The 20,327-nt window shown below is 50.9% G+C and overlaps 1 protein-coding gene across 2 annotated transcripts in view; it reads left to right on the top strand.

Moving 5' to 3' along the window:
- Positions 1 to 20,327, top strand: part of SIPA1L3 (signal induced proliferation associated 1 like 3) — a 240,854-nt gene that overhangs the window by 200,857 nt on the left and 19,670 nt on the right. For both annotated transcript variants that reach the window (XM_047078134.1, XM_047078132.1), the window contains exons 15-16: positions 690 to 1,117; positions 15,787 to 16,008. In XM_047078134.1, coding sequence (XP_046934090.1) covers positions 690 to 1,117; positions 15,787 to 16,008 — 650 coding nt within the window. The remainder of the gene's footprint in view (positions 1 to 689; positions 1,118 to 15,786; positions 16,009 to 20,327) is intronic.

The raw sequence follows: 20,327 nt of genomic DNA, 5'->3' as shown, positions 1-20,327 counted from the left end.
TCAGGGCAAGGACTCTGGCTCTTCCCATGAGTGAAATGGAGCCACAGGAAGGTTCTGAGCAGGGAAGGGACATGAAATGGGGCAAGTGTTCACAGCCTCCCTCTGGCTGCATATAGGCTAACTGGGGGCAGAGGTGAGTGGGAGACAGGGATGGGGCAGGAGGACCAGGGAGGAGGCTGCTGCCATGGTAGGTACAGTGGGAGGTGGTGGTGACAGGCCCGGGGTGGAGCCGTGGAGGTGGAGAAGTGGCAGGTCCTAGATCTCTTGAAGATGCAGGCCACCGGATTTGCTGTTGGGCTGCACACAGGTGCGAGAGCAACAGCAGGTCCCGGGTGACTCCAAGCCTCTTGTGTGGGGCAGCCGAAAGGCTGGAGGTGCCTTTATTGGGGCGGGGAAGAGGGATCCGGGAAGGAAGGTCAGGAGCTCAGCTTTGTATGCGTTGAGCTTGAGCTGTGGACAGCACGTCACACGCATACTGTCACGCCTCCCTCTGAACAACCCCATGAGGCAGGGTTATCAACAACCCAGCTTCACAGGTGTGGAAACTGAGGCACAGGAGAGCTACGTCACTTGTCTGAGGTAACACGCTCAAAAGCAGGGGAGCCAGAGCTTGGGTGTGGGGAGGACCCGGGGAGGGAAGGTTGGCCCCCACTGTGGACTCTGTGGATGACACTTCTCTTGCCTTCCAGGGAGAACCTCAGTACTCCAGTCATTCCAGCAGCAACACCCTCTCCAGCAACGCATCCAGCAGCCACAGCGACGACCGCTGGTTTGACCCCCTGGACCCCCTGGAGCCGGAGCAAGATCCCCTCTCCAAGGGTGGCTCTAGTGACAGCGGCATCGACACCACCCTCTACACCTCCAGCCCCAGCTGCATGTCCCTGGCCAAGGTGCCTCGGCAGCCCAAGCCACACAAGCCCCCAGGAAGCATGGGCCTTTGCGGCGGCGGACGGGAGGCCGCCACGCGGTCCCACCACGCAGACAGACGGCGGGAGGTCTCGCCAGCCCCTGCAGTTGCCGGTCAGAACAAGGGCTACCGACCGAAATTGTACTCCTCAGGCTCCAGCACCCCTACAGGCCTGGCGGGGGGTAGCCGTGACCCACCAAGGCAGCCTAGGTAAGACACTGCTCTTCACCCCAGTCCTCCAAGGAGCTCGGACCGCCTTCTGCTTCCCCCACAGTCCTGACAGGGGGGTTCCCCTCCCTACAAGCATGCTGCTTGCAGATGGATGTGCTTACACACTAGTTTGCTTACAGAGTTGGGAGGCTCATGGACCACCCACTCCTGCCCATCGTTCACCTTCTAGTACCCTGGGTAGAGGGAAGGAAACCCCTGGCTGGCTGTTTCATCTGCCTCTGGTTTACTCTGAGCCTCTCTCTTTCCTTCTCTCTCTGCTAAGACCAGTGGTTTTATGCTTTCTGGAGGTCACAGACTGTATGTGTTAGGCGTGCATTCGGCTGGTGGTAACAGGAAATCTGACCCACAGTAGCTTTTAAAAAAAAAATTTTTTTTTTAAGGTTTATTCATTTTTCAGAGACAAAGCATGAGCGGGGGAGGGGCAGAGAGAGAGGGAGACAAGACACAGAATCTGAAACAGGCTCCAGGCTCTGAGCCGTCAGCCCAGAGCTCGACGCGGGGCTCAAACTCAGGCATTGTGAGATCATGAGCTGAGCCGAAGTCGGACGCTTAACCGACTGAGCCACGCAGGCACCCCTGAGCCACAGTAGCTTAAGCAGACGGAGCTTTAACAGTCCCCCGATGAGAACTCCACAGAGGGCAGAGCCAAGCTAGTACAGCAGCTCAGGGAGGGCCTCAAGGCCTGGCATCCTGTGTCTTCCTCTTCCACCATTCTTACCATACTGGCTGCGGCTCCCTTGTCTCCAGATGGCTGTGGTGCCCCTGGGGGGGATGGGCCCAAAAAACAGAGGAAGATGGCTTCTCCTAGTTCCCTTTCCATGAAGAAAGCAACAGCTTTCCCAGAGCCCTTTGAACAGAGCGACGTCACAAGGAAGGCTGAGAAATCACAGTTTAACCTTCTGGCCAACACAGCGAAGGGCAGTGGTCTCCACACAGTCCCCTAGAGGGCTCTTCAGCACAGATTGCAGGACCCCACTCGGAGTTTCTGATTCAGTAGGTCAGAGCACAGCCTGAGAATATGCATTCTTTTAAGTTCCTGGTAGATGGTGATGCTGCTGGTCCGGGGACCATCCTTTGAGGACCACTGGTGGAGAGGCAGGCAGGGGACCAAGGGAGAAAGACCTGACATTGATGTCTGGGGCCTAGACTGCACACACTTAGGGCACCTTATGAAAGCCATGAAATGTCTCTCTGAAGTGCTGAGGTGGAAAATCGTTCAGCAAGTTGCCAAGCTCAGCCTGGAGCACGTGCCCCTCACAGGTCTGCACCCCAGGCAAGGGTCACGGTGCTGCGGTCCCCAGTGCAGACCCCAAAGGCCACAGCCTTCCTTCCATTCCCTGACTGCCCCTGAGCAGGGGCCAGCCCGGGACCCCATAGGGAGTCCTTGTCCCCTTTGGTTTCCTCAGGCCTTTGCCAGCCCTCAAACTACAGCCTCTGTCCACGCAGACCACACAGGACCCATGCACCCAGGCAGTGGCCTCAGACCTTGACCGCAGCCTACAGTGCACTTCTGTCTGTGTCTGTGCAGAAATATCTGTGTTTAAAAAAAAAAAAAAAAAAAAGGCGAAGCAAAAGTGACCCAAACAGTACTTAGCCTAACTGTGTGTGAAGCACTTTGATGTAGTCTAGTCTGTTCAAAATGTGAATGCAGCTCAATACCTCCTTCAGTGATCTCATGATTTAGCAGTGGTTCTCTGACCGGTTTGGAAACTGCCGTGTTTGAGGGTGCCTGCATTGTGTGGGTACCTCCCCTTGCCCTGGTCAGGGGCCCAGAAGGGTGAGGATGGAGAGGGTGTGTGGCCCAGTGGGTTTAGTCTCTGGTTCAGCCTATTTCCCTAAACAGGTGGTTCTTAATCAGTGAAACTCACGGACTCTGGAACAGCTCTTTCATTCGTTATTTATCCCTTCATTTCACTCACAAATATTTCTTAGGGACCTGTTGTGTCACAGACACTAGGGTGGGAGCCGGGGAGAAATAATGAGCAAATTCAGATGAGGCCCCCCCCCAGCCCCTCACCTCAGCCCATCATCCGCTGAGGGAGACAGACGACAATTAGGCCATCACTGAGACACCTGTCAAAGTGCACCCACCTGGAGGGACTCTGCACCAGGAGAGTCCTGGGTGCCGCGGGGTCCCAGGTCTCAGCTCCGCTAGTCCCTGTGCTAGACGTAGGCCTGTGTTCGTAAATCTGAGTAACTGTAGGGTTTTGAAATCTGCGATATAAAGGCAGCGGCTCTGAGGAGAAGACTGTGGCTGAAGCAGGGAGTGGGTATAAAATTACCCTGTGTCTGATGGAAAGATTTGCTGAACCCAGGAATGAAGGAAATAAAATGGGAGAGGAGCCCACTACAAAAGAGGGCCCAGCGGTTGGGAGCTTTAATTTGCATACAGACAATTGATGCTAATTGCAAATCATTCTTATCTACTCATTAAGCTGCTTCCTGAAGTTTTCTCCTAGGCAACCAGGCTCTGGCATGGAACAGCATTTCCCAAAATGGGGTGCTCGAGGTGATTTGGGTGGTATAGGAGGAAAATGTTTTTGTTTTTTGTTTTTTTAGCAGATAAATGTTTGCTTTAATGAGTATTAGGAAAGGTGTTACCTGCCCATCCCCTGCTTTTACAGATACTGTCTTGGACAAGTTGAGGAAAATTGAATGAGTTGATTTAAAGAAACATCTGCATGGTAGATGAGAGTTGGACCTCCACCAGGGTTCAAGCCCTCCCTCTTGCCTTGCCTTGGCTGTGTGGCCTTGGGCAAATGACTGAACTTCTCTGGACCTCGGTTTCTTCGTCTGTAAAATGGGGGATAAATCACATACCTATCTCATAAGGATATGGTAAAGATTTAATGACCTACTGTGTGTAGGACCCTTAGAACCATACCAGGCAGTAGGCCTTGAGCCTGCCTGTCATTAAAATCACAGGGGATTGTTATAAAAAGAGGAGAGGTATGCCTCAAACTAACCAAATCAGAATGTTTCTCCGGGGCCATGCCTCTTTCAGGCAGTTCTGGGGACACCGAGATGGCTGAGACAGCCCCAGGCCTGCCCTCTTGGGGCTCAAAGTCCAACAGGGAAGACACACCTGTTCCCAGAGTGGTCAGGGCCAAGGTGAGGGAAGCACCTGGGATGCGGGAGCCCAGAGGAAGGGCCAGACCCCATTGTGTGAGAGGCTTTCCTAGAACAAAGAGGCTGATGCGAGCCAGGGGACTAGGAGGGCAGGGCATCCCAGATAGAGAAGGTGTGCAAGTCCCATGTATGGGCCTTACTTGGCTGCCCTCCCACAACTTTCCCGTCTTGGCGGGGGAACCAAGTTCCCAGTTGGTCGCTGAGCACCTGAGCCCAGGAGGCCCACATGTGCCTCCACCTGCCGCCGGCCGCGCTGCCCCTCACACCGGTCAGCCCACCGGCCTTCTGCATCTGCTCTCGTTTATCTCTTCCCTTGGGCTGAGCTGGGATGACAGCCTGCTATTGAGGGCAGGCACGCGAGCTGCATAGCTGCCCCGGTCTCTGCTTGCACAGCACGTTGTAATAGAGCACCCGTGTTTATTCGCATAGCGAGTGCTCATTGTGTGCCTGGCCCTCTGCTGGGCGCTGCGGGCACACACGGCCCCTGCTGTCCTGGCACTGACCTGGTACCGGGGAGCCAGCAAGCAAATAATGATCAAAGTAATGGATGAACTGTGCTAGGGGAAAGCCGGCAGAGGAGACCCACTGGGATCCGCGAATGGATACGGTCCAGGACTCAAAGGAGTGTCTAATCTAGCCCAAGGGGCAAAGGTAGGTTCCATGAGGAAGGGTCATTTCTGCCAAAGATAAGAACAATAAGGAGGTGGGAGCAGGTGAGTAGTTTCCGAGGGGCTGATGGTATATTCTTGACCCAGGATGCAGTCACATGGTGTCTGCTTTGTAACTGTTTCTTCAGTTATATGCATATACTTTGTATACTGCTCTGTGTGTCAGCTATTATACAATTTTTTTAGGTATTTATTTCAAGAGGGACAAAGCAGGAGTGAACAAGGGGCAGAGAGGGAGAGGGAGACAGAATCCCAAGCAGGCTCTGCACCGTCAGCACGGAGCCCGATGAGGGGCTCAAACTCACAAAACCGTGAGATCATGACCCAAGCTGAAACCAAGAGTCAGACACTTAACTGACTGAGCCACCCAGGCACGCCTGTACAATTTTTTTTTAAAAAGAGAGAAGGGGGGGGGCAGGGGGGGAAAGGAAAGATGGGATGTAAAGAGGACGTCTCGATGAATGGGAAGGAGTAGCATGTGCAAAGGCCCTGAGGTGGAGAGGAAGGTGGATGCTGTTAGGTCACTGAACACAGGCCCCTTGGCTCAAGGGTAGAAACTGAGGGGCCAGCTGATGGGAGGTTTTTTGGGAAGTCAGCAGGAGCCAGACCATGCAGGGCCCTGTCCACCACATTACAGAGTTTGGATTCGATCCCAAGAACTGTGGGCAGCAAGGAGAGGTTTCAGCAGAAAGGGTAGTACAGGCGGATTTATGTTTTGAAAGGTAGTGCTGGAGATGAGACTGGAGGCAGAGCCTCAGGGACAGGGCTGAGGCGGAGATATGAGTGAGAAGGAAGGGGTCTGAACCAGAGGACAGAGCAGCTGCGCCTGCGTCACAAAGCGGCATTGCTGGGACACCAGGAGGGAGGGAGACACAGGTCCAGGATGGTGCCAGGGAGCAAAGAGTCGAGGCTGACTGCCGAGTGTCAGGCGGGTGCTGCAGACGGGGTGGTGAGGTTCTTGAGAAGAGACTGGGGCAGGGCCAGCCCAGGAGGCACGTTACTCTTAGGTAACAGGACGGACGGCCAGGAAGGCCTCTTACAAGGTTGTTATTTTGTAGGAAGCAAGGGATTGACCCAGGCAGAAGAAACAGCAAATGTCACGACCGTGAAGGCGAACTCATTTGCAGTGCTTAAGAAACGGCCAAGCGGGTGCGCCTGGGTGGCTCAGTCAGTTGAATGTCTGACTTCGGCTCAGGTCATGATCTCACAGTTCGTGAGTTCAAGCCCTGCATCGGGCTCTGTGCTGACAGTGCGGAGCCTGCTTCGGATCCCCTGTCCCCTTCTCTCTCTGCCTGTCTCTCAAAAATGAATAAAACATTTAAAAAAAAAATGATCAAGTGGCCAGAGAGGGAGGAGCAGACAGGGCAAAGGGGAGAGTGACAGGAGGTCAGTTGTGCACGGTAGGCCGGAACCCGGTTCTGGCAGGCTTACTGACCATGGTCAGCTGCTGGGATTTGATTCTGAGGGACATGGGAGCCATGGGAGGCATGTGAATGCACAGTCTGACTTACGTTTTAAAAAGATTACTCTGGACTATTTGAAAGGTAGAAGGGATTGAGTTTGCCCGCAAAACTCAAGGACTGCCACCAGGGGGATGGGCCGTGCCGAGCAGGGAAACACCTATCCAGTCCCTCCCCGTGCTCCGGCCCCGCCATGGAAGCCGCCACAGCCTGTAGCAGCTTGTGCCCATCGATGATTTCAGTGACTTCGCAGACTCTCTCCCCAGACGTTCGTCATGGGAGCCCGGCTTCCAGGCGCACTGCCAGGCGCCAGCGCCTGCTGTGGGCACCGCAGTGGGCTGAGTGATCCCAGGCGGGCAGCCACCTGGCCCCCCGCCCTCTCCTGAGGCAGCACACGCTTCAGAGCTCCCTGGGTTTCCAGAGCTGTGAAGGGGCACTCAGAGGCTCTCCACTCCACGTGGAGCTGACACAGCCAGGCAGGAAGTACGTGGCTTTGCCTCCCCAGGCTGTGCCAAGAGGGAGTCTCTGGGATATGCTTCTGGGGGCACAGCTCTTAAAGGTAATGTGAGGGCCCTGGAACCCGCTGGGGTCACACACAACAGAGACCCACCTGGGAGAGTCACAGTCAGCCTGGGAGAGGAACCCAAGCCCTCTAAAGGAAAGGAGGGAGCAGTGCAAAGGCCCTGAGGTGAAAATGTTTCTGTCTGGGAACAGCTTCCCTTTCACCTGGCTGGAGCCCGGTAAGTGGGAGGAGCTGATGGTGTGGGGCCTTGTGGGCAGAGGGGAGGACTCTGCCTCTGCCCTGAGTAAGGTGGAGCCACAGAGAGTCCTGGGCAGAAGCGCGCTGCGATCTGACTCGGTGTTCACAGGCTCTCTCTGGCTGTGTTCAGTGAGGTTGGGCAGGAGGAGACTGCTACAGCGATGGGCGTGGGGGTGGAGGGGGTGAGCATTGGCGGGTTTCTGCATCACTCTGATCCCGTATCCTCCCTGCAGACCTGCCACTTCGGCTCCCAGGCCACTGAGTGGAATGTGGCCACTTGAGACTCCTACACGATAACTGCAGCCACATGCGGGGACTGATTGAACTCTCAAGGTCATGCCACGCACTAGGGAGAGAGGGCAAGATTGGTCTAGTAGTTAAGGCCAAGCAGTGAGGGATTCCTGGGCTCTGGCCTCTGACTGCCTGCGTCCGGATCACAGCTCCAAAGCTGACCCAACCGTGTGATCTCCATCAGGCTCCTTAGTTTCTCTGAGGCTCAGTTTTCTCATCTGTAAAATGGGAGTAATGATAGGATCTGTGGTCTAAGGCTGCCACAACGAACCTACATCATGCACTGAAAGTACTTAGCGCGGGGCCTGCGACATAGCTGGGTCCAAAAATAGCAGCTGCTGCCAGGCTTTGTTTGCACGTATTCCATATCTGTCGTGACTGCAGTTGTTGAAAGTACAGGCTTGGGGTTAAAAGCCGGGGTCTCTTGAGCCAGACTGGGTTTGCATCCTGGCTCCATCCCTACCAGCTGCATCGTTTGGGGGCAGGTTATTTAATCTCTCTGGGGCCTGGTTTCCTCACTTGAAACACAGGGTTGGTGGTAGTTCCTGCCTCAGGGGGTTGCCAGGACAACTAAATGAAGATGCTTGGGGCAGGGCCTGGCCATGTTCACAGGCTCAGCACAGCCAGCCCCGTCACTGCCACCACTCTTCCTCCTGCACAGGGGCTCAGCCACCCTAGGCCACCCATCAAGACTTGAGTGTAAGTGCAGCTCTGATTTCTCCATCCAGCCCTTGGTTTTTCAGCTTTTTTTGTAAGCCACAAAACCTTTTCCTCCAACAAAATCTTAAGTGCTTCCCTAAGATAGAACACAGATGAATGCATAACCTCTCCAGTGGGGGAGGTGGGGGTGGGAGGGCCGAGCAGGATGCCTCCGCCCCAGTCCTGGCTGAGCCCAAAGTCCCGGCTTTTAGCCCCTGGGCACACCACGTTAACAGTGCACACAAGACCTCTTGAAGTGGTGCTGTCACTGCCTCATTTCTCAGAGGAGGAAACTGAGGCTCTCTGAGGGGGGAAGGACCCGAGCTCAGGTCCCAGCGTGTCACTCAGAGCTGTGATTGGAACTCGGGTCAGGTGGGCAGCACGGCCCATGTTCTCACCCCACCCCATGGTGCCTCTTTGGTCTTCAAGTCACAGCTGAGGCCCAGAGGGGGATACCTGTTCCTGCTGGTGCATCAGAATGAGAGCATGCTCACTCTGCCGATTGGTGGGTGGGGTAAGAACTCCACCCCGTATGGGGCACCTGGGCTCATGGCCCCAGCTCAGGGTTGGGTCAAAATACACAGCACGCTGGGGGTGAGGAATAGTTCTGTGTTGAGGCCTCACAAAGCTGAAGACAGAGACAGTCATGGGAATGCCTTTGGCTACAAGTAACAGAAAATTCCAGCTTGGCTGAAGGCAGTCTGTTATCTCACAGAACACAAAATGCCAAGTTAGGGGGGTGGCCAGGATTGGGTGATTTATTGACTCAAAGACCTAAGTTCTTTCTCCTCTTTGTGTTCTGCCTCCGTCAGCCTCCAAGCTGGCTCCCCTCCTTCTCAAAGTGGCTGTCCTTCAACCAGGTAGTCACAGTGTCCAGTGGAAGAGAAGGTGATTTTTTTGCAAGTGTTTTCTGTTTGTTTTTTTAGCAAAGAAATTTTCTCCCAAAGTCACCCAGCAGACAGTCCATATACGCCCTCCCCAAAGTCTCACTGGGCAGAAATACAGTACAGACCCATCCATACCCATCCCAGACAAGTGGCCTCACTCAGTCAGGATTTGCCCCCTGGGCGAGGTGTCTGGTCACCTTCCTCAAGCAAAGGAGGAGTAAAGTCAGCCTCTGTTTACAGGTGGAGGGGGGATTAGGCTGACACCCAAAAGGTCTGCTGCAGGACCCGAAGCCAGGCAAGCCCATCTCGAAGGAGGCCGTGGATGGAGCTGGCTGGCTGGCGGACACAAAGGGTGTTCACCTTTTTCCCTTCCTGGTTTAATCATCTCTTGTTTTGTCAGCTCACAAAAGCTGAATGAACATGCCTGAGGGCAAGGTAGAGGAATGTACTGTAGAAAGTAAAACTTAGGGTGATCTATTCATAGAATGGACCCCCTGCGGCTGTTGCAGAAAGGGGGGTTCGTGTGGACTGACAGGGAGAGAGCTACAGAACGTACGGTTAAGGTGAAAGGGTGCACAGCAAGCTTATGATCTGCTGCCGTTTATTTTACAAAGTGGGAAGGATACACACTCCCTCTCACACACGTGTGCTTGTGTGCGCACAGCTCCCTGTTGAAGAAGAAGAAAGGATGGGTCTTGGTTGCAGGGAGAGACTGGGGTGTCAGGTGGCACCTCCTTTGTGCTCTGTGCCATTTGTACGGTTTCATTTGACTTTTATTCTGAACACATCATTACTATCTCCAGAGATAATCAGTTAGTGTAAGCTCCTCCCCGAGATTTTTCTCCAAACCTGCAGCAGCCCAGTTCTTTCAAACATTTAAAAAAAATTTTTTTTAATGTTTATTTTTTGAGAGAGAGGAAGAGACAGAGTGCAAGCGGGGGAGGGGCAGAGAGAGAGGGAGACACAGAATCTGAAGCAGGCTCCAGGCTCTGAGCCATCAGCCCAGAGCCCAACGCGGGGCTCGAACTCACAGACCGGGAGATCGTGACCTGAGCTGAAGTCGGATGCTTAACCGACTGAGCCACCATGCGCCCCTCTTTCAAACATTTTTGATCATTACCCAAAACAGGGAAAGCATTTTACATTTACGACCCCCCAACGGATGTCCAGAATGAAGCTTCACAAAGCTCTTACCCTTACTGATGTTTTTTATTCCAGTCTGTTTGGTTTGGGGGCCTTTTCCCCCTTAATAATGGTCAAGAGCCACTCGAATGATTTAATGGCCCACAGTTAGGGAAAAACTGTATGGTTCCTTTTTGTAAAAAAGACAAAACAAAACAAAAAGAAGCTCAATAATCATACAGTGTAACTGTGTATGTAAAAAAAGAAAGAACAGAGTCATGCTTTGTACTGTGCCTTGTACTCAGACATCTGTCCTCATTCATAAACAAACCTACCTTACTCTTTGAATTGGCTGCATAGGTTTTGATCATATGGGGGTACTTGGAACATCTGTTAATCCCTTGTTAAAAGATGTTCAGGCCTGGGGCGCCTGGGTGGCTCAGTCGGGCATCTGACTTTGGCTTAGGTCATGATCTCACGGTCTGTGAGTTCGAGCCCCGCATCGGGCTCTGTGCTGACAGCTCAGAGCCTGGAGCCTACTTCAGATTCTGTGTCCCTCTCTTGCTCTGCTCCTCCCCTGCTCATGCTGTCTGTCTCTCTCTCAAGAATAAATAAAACATTAAAAAAAAAAAAGATATTCAGGCCGGGTCTAATTTACTTTTTTTTTTTTTTTTAAGTTTTTATTGTGTTAAGTAGTGGGGCTTGAACTCATGGCCCCAAGATCGAGAGTCGAACACGCCTCCCACAGAGCCATCCAGGCGCGTCTAACTTGATTACATACAGTGTTGGCAGTGAACATCCTTGTGTGTGCCTACAAGTACTTGGACAGGCTTTTCTGTCACACGGATTTCTGAGAGGTCAGATGTTAAACCACTGCCACTCATCCTTCACTTCTCAGCTCAGATGCCCTCGCCTCCCTGGGGAGGCTCCCTGGTCACCCTGCCATCCCTTCCTGGTGTTATACACTCCATGGCTCCCTGGACACCCCCCCACACACCAGTTTGCAGCTGTGGCCACATGAATAGATGTTGCTAAATCGTAGAAAGCATATCTAGTCAGAGCTTGCTTGTTTTAAAAGAAAAACATTTTTTTAACGTTTATTTACTTTTGAGAGAGAGAAAGAGAGCGCACGCACACAAGTGGAGGAGGGGCAGAGAGAGAGGGAGACACAGAATCTGAAGCCACCCAGGCGCCCCTGAGAGCCTGCTTTTTTTAAATCCAGTCTGACATCTCTACCTTTTGATTTGGCCATTGAAACATTCACATTTAGAGAAGTCATTGGTAATTATTGCATTTACATTCCCCGTTTTGCCATTTTCTATATGTTCACTACCTTTCTTGCTCTGTTCTTCCTTTACTGCCACCTTTCATGTTAAATAATGTATATTAGTGTACTGTTTGGATTCCTCCTGCTTTTTTCAGCTATTTTTCCCAAATTCTTACAATATGCATCTTAACAGTGTAATTCAAATTTAGTAACTTGGGATGCCTGGGTGGCTCAGTTGGGTAAGCATCCAACTCTTGATTTCAGGTCAGGTCATGATCTCACAGTTTATGAGTTCGAGCTTGGCATCGGGCTCTATGCTGACAGTGCAGAGCTGCTTGGGATTCTCTGTCTCCTTCTCTGCCCACGCGCCTCCCTCCCCTCAGCATGCATGCACGCTCTCTCTCAAAAATAAGTAAGCATTAAAAAAAAAAAAAAAGACTTTATTGTTAAAAAAAAAAAAAGATTTAGTAACTTAATTTCAATAAAATATAGAAACTTTTCTCCAGTATAGCCACATTCCTTTCCCCCTTTTTTGTGCTGTATTTGTCATTTTATTAAATCTACATTTGTTATAAGCCCAACAATATAGTGTTGCTGTTGTTGCCTTTTATAATCTTATATCTTTAAGGAAGTTAGAGAAGAAATAAAACATAAATCTATAGTCTTTTAAGAAAAAATTTTTTTTAATCTTTTTTTTTAAATTTTTTTTAACGTTTATTTTTTATTTTTGAGACAGAGAGAGACAGAGCATGAACGGGGGAGGGCCACAGAGAGAGGGAGACACAGAATCCGAAACAGGCTCCAGGCTGTGAGCTGTCAGCACAGAGCCCGACGCGGGGCTCGAACCCACGGACCGTGAGATCATGACCTGAGCCGAAGTCGGACGCTCAACCGACCGAGCCACCCAGGCGCCCCTTAAGAAAAATTTTTTAATGTTTATCTTTTGAGATAGAGACAGAAAGACCGAGCACAAGCAGGGGAGGGGCAGAGAGAGGGAAACACAGAATCCAAAACAGGCTCCAGGATCTCAACTGTCAGCATAGAGCTCGACACACAGCTTGAACCCACAGACTGCAAGATCATGACCTAAGCCAAAGTCAGAAGCTTAACTGACTAAGCCACGCAGGTGCCCCCTCTATAGTCTTATTCTAACCTGCAAATTGACTTTCTTGGATCCTTCATTTCTCCATATGGATTCAGGTCATCATCTGGAGTCACTATCTGTTTTCTTCTTCTTCCTCTTCTTTTTTTTTTAGATTTTATTTTTACGTAATCTCTACACTCATCTTGGGGCTCAAAGTACAACCCCAAAATTGAGAGTTGCACACTTCACCAACTGAGCCAGCCAGATGATCCTGGAGTCATTTTCTTTCAGCCTGAGGACTTCTTTTTATTTCACCAGGCAGATGAGCTGGCAATCAGTTTCTCAGTCTTTTTATCTGAGAATGTTTTTATTTTGCCTTTATGTGTAAAGGATAGTTTTACTGGATACAGAATTCTTGGTTGGCGGTTTTTTTCTTTCCACACTTTGAAAATGTCATTCCATTACCATTGTTTCAAATAAGAAGTCTGTAGTTAATTATATTGTTGCTTCCCTGTATATGATGAATCCTTTTTCCCTTGACATTTTCAAGGTTTTTATCTCACCGTTTGACTTTGAACTTTTTCTGGATGTGAATATCTTTTTTTTTTTTTTTTTTTTTTTACTTTAATGTTTATTTATTTTGAGAGAGAGCACAAGCAGGGGAGGGGCAGAGAGAGAAGGAGACACAGAATCTGAAGCAGGCTCCAGGCTCTGAGCTGTCAGCACAGAGCCTGATGCGGGGCTCAAACTCGTGAGCTGTGAAATCATGACCTGAACCAAAGTCCGACCCTCAACCGACTGAGCCACCCACTCGCCCCTGGATGTGAATATCTTTGTATTTACCATTCATAGGGTTTGTGGAGCTTCTTAGATGTGTAGATGATTTTTTTTTTTCATCAAATTGGGGGAATTTTCAGCCATTATTTCTTCAAATCTTTCTTCTGCCCTTTTCTCTTTCTGAAACTTTCATTGCACACGTGTTGGTTTGCTTGATGCTATTTCAAAGATTTTGGTATAGCAGAATGTCTTACTCATTGAACTAGGCAGGCAGATGGGAGGAGCCCCAGGCTAAAATGCCACAGAGTCCCTCTTTTCTTACCTGAAGTTCAGCAGTTTTCCAAACATAGATGATTCTTGCATTGCCATATGCCCTTGGTCAATTGCCAGAGTGCTGAAATGGTTGTTTTTGTCAATTTTGTGCTTTCTGGGGGGAGAATATTTGCCAGTCTCCTCATTCCATCATAGTCAAAAGTCCCACCCCTTCATATTACTAAATTGACCTTCGAAAAGGATTTATTGACTTAGATGCCAAAGGCATTACTTTTCTCACTAAGTCCCTCTTACTTAAAATGGAATTGGAATTTTACTTAAGTTTCATTATTTAGTTGCTTGTTTGTTTATTTATTTATTGAGAGAGGCAAAGAGAGAGAATCCCAAGCAGACCCTGCACTGTCAGCACAGAGCCCCACGCAGGGACAGAGATCGTGACCTGAGCTAAAACCAAAAGTCAGACATTTAACCCACTAAGCCACCCAGGAGCCCCAATTTAAAAGTTTTAGGGGCACCTGGGTGACTCAGTCATTTAAGAATCTGACTTCAGCTCAGGTCATGATCTCACAGTTTGTGGGTTCAAGCTCCACGTTGGGCCCTGTGCTGACAGCTCAGAGCGTGGAACCTGCTTCAGATTCTGTGTCTCCATCTCTCTCTGTCCCTCCCCCACTCATATTCTCCCCTCCCCCACCCCATCTCTCTCAAAAATAAACAAACATTAAAAAAAAATTTTAAGGAGCACCTCGGTGCTCAGTCAGTTGAGCGTCTGACTTCAGCTCAGGTCATAATCTCTCAGTTCGTGAATTCAAGCCCCTCATCAGGCTCTGTGCTAACAGCTCAGAGCCTGGAGCCTGCTTCAGATTCTGTGTCTCCTTCTCTCTGCCCCTCTCCTGCCTGTGCTCTGTCTCTCTCTCTCTCACAAAAATAAACATTAAAAAAAAATTGGGGGGGGGCGCGGTGCCTGGGTGGCTCAGTCGGTTTAGCATCCGACTTCAGCTCAGATCATGATCTCAGTTCATGGGTTTGAGCCCCGTGTTGGGCTATGTGCCGACAGCTCAGAGCCTGGAGCCTGCTTTGGAATCTCTGTCTTCCTCTCTCTGCCCCTCTCCTGCCTGTGCTCTGTCTGTCTGTCTGTCTCTCTCTCTCTCTCACAAACATAAACATTAAAAAAAAAATTGGGGGGGGTGGTGCCTGAGTGGCTCAGTCAGTTTAGCATCCGACTTCAGCTCAGGTCATGATCTCACAGTTCATGGGTTTGAGCCCCGTGTTGGGCTATGTGCTGACAGCTCAGAGCCTGGAGCCTGCTTTAGAATCTCTGCCTCCCTCTCTCTCTGCCCCTCCCCTGCTTGCGTGCGCGCTCTCTCTCTCTCTCTCTCTCTCTCTCTCAAAAATAAACAAAAAAATTTTTTTTTTTAATTTAAGTTTTAAAAGTCACTTTGTCTCAGTGGAATAAACAGGTGGGTCCCCAATAGCTGGGTTCTGGTCACTAGCATGAGGTTCATTGTAGTGTTAATTCCGTGGGAATCCGGCATTTCAGATACTGAGCTGGGGTTTTAGATTAGATCAGTAGGAATGGTGTCTGATGTATAGCGAGTGCTCAAAAAATATTTGAATGAAGAGGCTACTGAGCAAGCTATATTTTAAGTAAAAAAAAAAAAAGTTTACAGAACAACGTATTAATGTCATTCCAGTTATATAAAAATACGGTCCTCTACCCCCCCAAAAAAATTCTTCATGCTCCCCCCCCCAAAGTAAAAGGTTCTACCTCTCTGATTATATTCACGTGTATATTTGTAATGCATAGGAAAAGGGAGAGAGAGAGAAAAAATGCACGAGTGACAGAGAGAGAGAGAGAGAGAGAGCCAGCAAACTGTAAACCTTGGTTACCCCTAGAGACAGGTCGGACCCCCACCTCTAGCTATGTAAGTCGTGCCCAGGAGACAGGGAATCTCGGGGTGCATCCACCCACAGGGGGTGACTGTTTTGGATTCCCAGTGGTACCAAATGTGCCGGAAGGGCATTCCTGGGGTGGGATTGGAGGGGGGGGACCTCCTAGGCAACTTGGTCTTCTCCCTATATAGATTTCTGTATTGGAACTTTCCACAGCAGCGATGTATTTGTATACCTCTTGTGCAAAGGAATTTTTTGTTTCCCAAGAGTACATTTAAACAGATCAGTTCTGCATAATGGGGAACATTTGATTGCTTATTTCTCTTGTTTTTACTTTGCAGTGACGTGAGCTCCAGGGCCGGCTACCCTGCTCAGGTTTACAAAACCGCCAGCACAGAGACCCCTCGGCCCTCCCAGGTGGCCCAGCCCAGCCCCTTCCAGCTGTCCGCCTCCGTCCCCAAGTCCTTCTTCTCCAAGCAACCCGTTCGCAATAAGCACCCCACAGGGTGGAAGAGGGCAGACGAGCCCCCGCCACGGCCACTCCCCTTCACTGACCCAAAGAAGTAAGTGCCTGGACGCCCAGCAAGGTTCTACAAGAGCCAAGCCAGGCGTCTCTGGGTGGGGAAGGAGGGGACACTTCACTCACTCATTCAGCAGGATGCTGTGCCAGTCCCGCACCATCTCTGTGGACAGAGATTCCCTTAGTTGGGTGTTCACAGGGCCCCTTGGCTGCCCAAGGGGCACAGCCTTCAAGGAGCTGCTATGCAGGAGACGGGGTTTGGGGAAGGCTGAGCAGGATGGAGGCTGAGAAGGGAGAGGGGGTGGCTTCTGGATGGATGAGCTGAAAGGAGAGCCGCCAGGGTTGCCTGGCGGACCAGACGAGGGTTAAGAGGAAGGGCGAGGTTGAAGAAGACTCTAGGTCCTGTAGCCGGAAGGGCAGGCTTGCCTTGAGGTGAGGGCTGAGCTGAGGAGCAGGCTTGGCTGGGGGAGAGTCCCGGGCGGGTTACGTTCGCGAAGCACAGAAGACATCAAGGAGGAGGCGGGGTAAGGAGTCTGGAGCTGAAGGGAGAAGTCAGGCTGGAGGGGGAAATTTGGGTGTCGTCTCACAGGGGCACGAGGCTGGAGGCATACCCCAAGGCCGGGAGTGTGGGTAGAGAGGAAGGGGGAGTGCAGGGCGGGGCCCGAGTCCTCAGTGTGCAGAGAGTATGTGGAGGAGCCCGGGTGAGGAGCCTGGGCATGATGGGCTGTGAGCTGGGCGTCGCTTTGAGCCTCATGGAGGTCCCCCAGGGTGCAGGAGAGAAAGGTAGGGTGGAATGGGAGGAAACTGTGCTCAGCTCATTTGAGGCATTTTGCTCTGCTGTAGAGCAGAAGAGAGCGGAAGAGTATGCATTAGGGACGGATTTCTGTTTTAAGTTAGAAGACGATACCTCACATTTACTGAGTGCTCACTGTGTGCCAGTCTCGGTTCTGAGCTCCTGTACGTGAATTAGTTCCCTGAGTCCTCACAACAGCTCTGTAAGGCAGACCTGCCATTCACCCCATTTTACAGATAAGGCAACTGAGGCCCCGAGTCACTCAGCTGGTAAGGGACAGAAGTGGTCCAAGGCTCCTCTTCCATTGGGTGTGGGGGGATCTGCCCTCCTCCCCCAGTTCTTTGTAAAGTCTTTCATGACCTGGGTGGACCATTCAAATGTGTGGATGACGCAGAGCTCAGAAGGAGACAGGTGTCAGGAAGACAGAAACGTGACCCTGCAGATGTCCGCAGGAGAGCCTGGGCAACTCACACCGAGAGTCCAGTTCACACGCGTCACTCACAGCCAGGGACACGCGGGAGTCTAGGCTCTGACCCTCCGCTCACCTCCACCCCCGGGCTGGATGACGAGGGCTCCGCTGACCAAGCACACAAGTACCAGGCACTGGCTGCGGCATGTGCTTCGCCGAAACTCCTGCGCAGACCCTGCTCGGTTGGCTTCCTCCCTCCTCTGCCCTCCCATCCTCCCGCTCGCCCCCCTCCCTTCTCCACTCCACTGGCCTCTGCTGCACTTCATGCTTGCCAAGGCTAGGCCAACCTCAGGGCCTTTCCGGGGGTTCTCTAGTGCCCGGAGAACTCCCCCACCCCCGCCCCCGATCTCAGGGCTGTCTCCGGGAAGCTTAGTCTGATGCCACCTCGTCAGATGGGCCTTCCCGACTAGACCTGGCCCCTGCCGTCATTCGGTCACTTTTCTCGTTCTTCTGGAGAGCGGGTGCCCTGTCTCGGCTGCCTGGCGCTCCGGGTGCTCCTTCAGTGAACGCACACGCCATGCATCTCGTCGCGTTCTCGCTGCAACCCCATAAGATACTACGAGACCCCCACTGTTCAGGGTGGCCAGAGGGTCAGTCCCTGCTGACGCCCTTCTGCTCTTCCACCACGGCAGCCGCTCTGGCTGTCCTTTCCCCGCGTGCGTAACTACTAGGGCCGCGGCAGTGAGGTGCCACAGACTGAGCGGCTCGACTCCAGAAATGTACTGTTTCACGGTTCAGAGGTCAGATGTCCGAGATCAGGGCATTGGCCGGGTCGGTTCCTTTTGAGGGCTGCGAAGGGGAACCTGTTCCAGCTGGTCTCCCAGCTGCTGCAGATTTGCAGGCCACGTGTTGGACTCCGTGGTCTGTAGATGCATCTCCCCAGCGTCCTCCCTGTGGGCGCGTCTCTGTGTTGGCGTTTCCCCCTTTTATAAGGACACCAGTTACTGGACGAGGGTCCATCCTCATTGTCTGAGACCCTATTTCCAAATAAGGTCACGCTCTGAGATACTGGGTTTGTACTTCAGCATCTTTTTGGTGGGAGGGGACCCATAACACCACCTCTCAGGTCTTAACCCAGACACGCCATCCTTGGGGAAATTCGTTCAAGCCCACACCAGGCTCATCCCTTCCACTGACCTCATGCTTCTTCCCTTCTGCGGCACCTGTCCCAGGGTACATCAGAGCATCATTTCCTGGCGGCTGGCTTCCTCTCTGTCCCCCATGGTGGACTGAGAATTCCAGGAGAGCAGAGGTGCCATGAGCCCCACCCGGGGCCCAGTACACAGTAGGTGCTCAGATGATATGCCTGAATATGTGATAACACTGAACAAACAAAAACCCACTTTTCCCTATGATAAGACTCAAACATACACATCATTTTTATAGATGTGTATGTTTGTATAAATGTATGTTTGTAAACCAAGTATATAAAATATACATATAGGGGCGCCTGGGTGGCGCAGTCGGTTAAGCGTCCGACTTCAGCCAGGTCACGATCTCGCAGTCCGGGAGTTCGAGCCCCGCGTCGGGCTCTGGGCTGATGGCTCAGAGCCTGGAGCCTGTTTCCAATTCTGTGTCTCCCTCTCTCTCTGCCCCTCCCCCGTTCATGCTCTGTCTCTCTCTGTCCCAAAAATAAATAAACGTTGAAAAAAAAAAAAATTAAAATATACATATAAATATCAAATAGGGGCGCCTGGGTGGCTCAGTCGGTTGAGCGACTGACTTCGGCTCAGGTCATGACCTCACGGTTTGTGAGTTCGAGCCCCGTGTCGGGCTCTGTGCTGACAGCTCGGAGCCTGGAGCCTGCTTCAGATTCTGTGTCTCCCTCTCTCTCTGCCCCTCCCCCGCTCATGCTCTGTCTCCCTCTCTGTCAAAAATAAACAAACATTAAAAAAAATTTTTTTTAATATATATCAAATATTTGGGGGCACACATAGAATAGTTCCATGGCTTCTTACAATATTCAATAATTTAGTTATAGATACATTTTTTTAAAGATTTTATTATTAAGTGATCTGCACCCAACATGGGGCTTGAAGTTACAACCCTAAGATCAAGAGTTACATGCTTCATGGACTGAGCCAGCTGGATACATTTTTTAAATCACATGCAGAAGATAATATGTTAATTTAGAATGATTGCTTTTGTCCACACACTCGCATTTCATAAAGTTGTTTTATTCAGATTCTCTCTGAGCATTTTGGAGATAGTGTCTTTATCGTTGTTAAAGATACTTCTAAAAAAAAAAAAAGATACTTCTGAGTCACCTAACCTAATTTTCCAGAAAACACCATCTTCAAGCTAAATTATTTGAGGTTAAACATACCTTTTTTTTTTCCTGCCTATGAAGCTGTCACTGAAATTTAATCCCAAGGCACAAGAACTCATTTGCATAACTTATTTACCTCCGTATGTTAATACCCACTTTACCAACTACTGTCAGAAGCCCTTCCCCTACATTAGCTCATTTAATCCTCACTATGCAAGTACTTTGCATCCCATTTTCCAGATAAGAAAAATTGAGGTACAGAATGGTTACGTTACTTACCCAGATTCACTCAGTTAGTTAAGGTTAATCACTGCAGATGTTATGTTCGTTCGTTGTGTAATTTGTCCCCACAAGGTCACCACATATGAGCTCATCACCCACCCCCACCAGGAGTAATTACCAAACCTCTCTTTCTTTCCTTCCCTTTTCCTTAATTCCGGTCAAAGACCTCTAACATGCCCCATGGAGAAGTGCTAATGGCCTCATCCAACGCAGGGGTGCTCCCTTTCAGCCAGACTGCTGGGCTCAGGCTGTACAGACCCAGCCCCATTGATCCTCCTCACAAGAGGGATCTGTTCTAACCTCCCATTTCCAGATGAGGAAACTGAGGCACAGTTAGAAGTACATAGCCAGGTTACCCAGCTAGAAGTAGCAGAGCCAGGATTCATCCCTGGCAAGGTAACTAACCATCAGAGTGTCTTGTCATATAAACCACCCAAGGAGGACTCCTGTCCAGGGCAGCGACTCCTATTTCCTGAGGACTAATTTCTTGGACAGAGCAGTGTCCTCTGTATTTGGGCACGTGCTCTAGTTGACCAAACGATAGAGTAA

Source organism: Lynx rufus, unplaced genomic scaffold, assembly GCF_022079265.1.
Source record: "Lynx rufus isolate CCGP_SWC_20201006 ecotype Redwood Valley unplaced genomic scaffold, mLynRuf1.p SCAF_16, whole genome shotgun sequence".
In the NCBI taxonomy this organism is placed as follows: Eukaryota; Metazoa; Chordata; class Mammalia; order Carnivora; family Felidae; genus Lynx; species Lynx rufus.
This window is presented reverse-complemented; position numbering and strand designations above follow the sequence as displayed.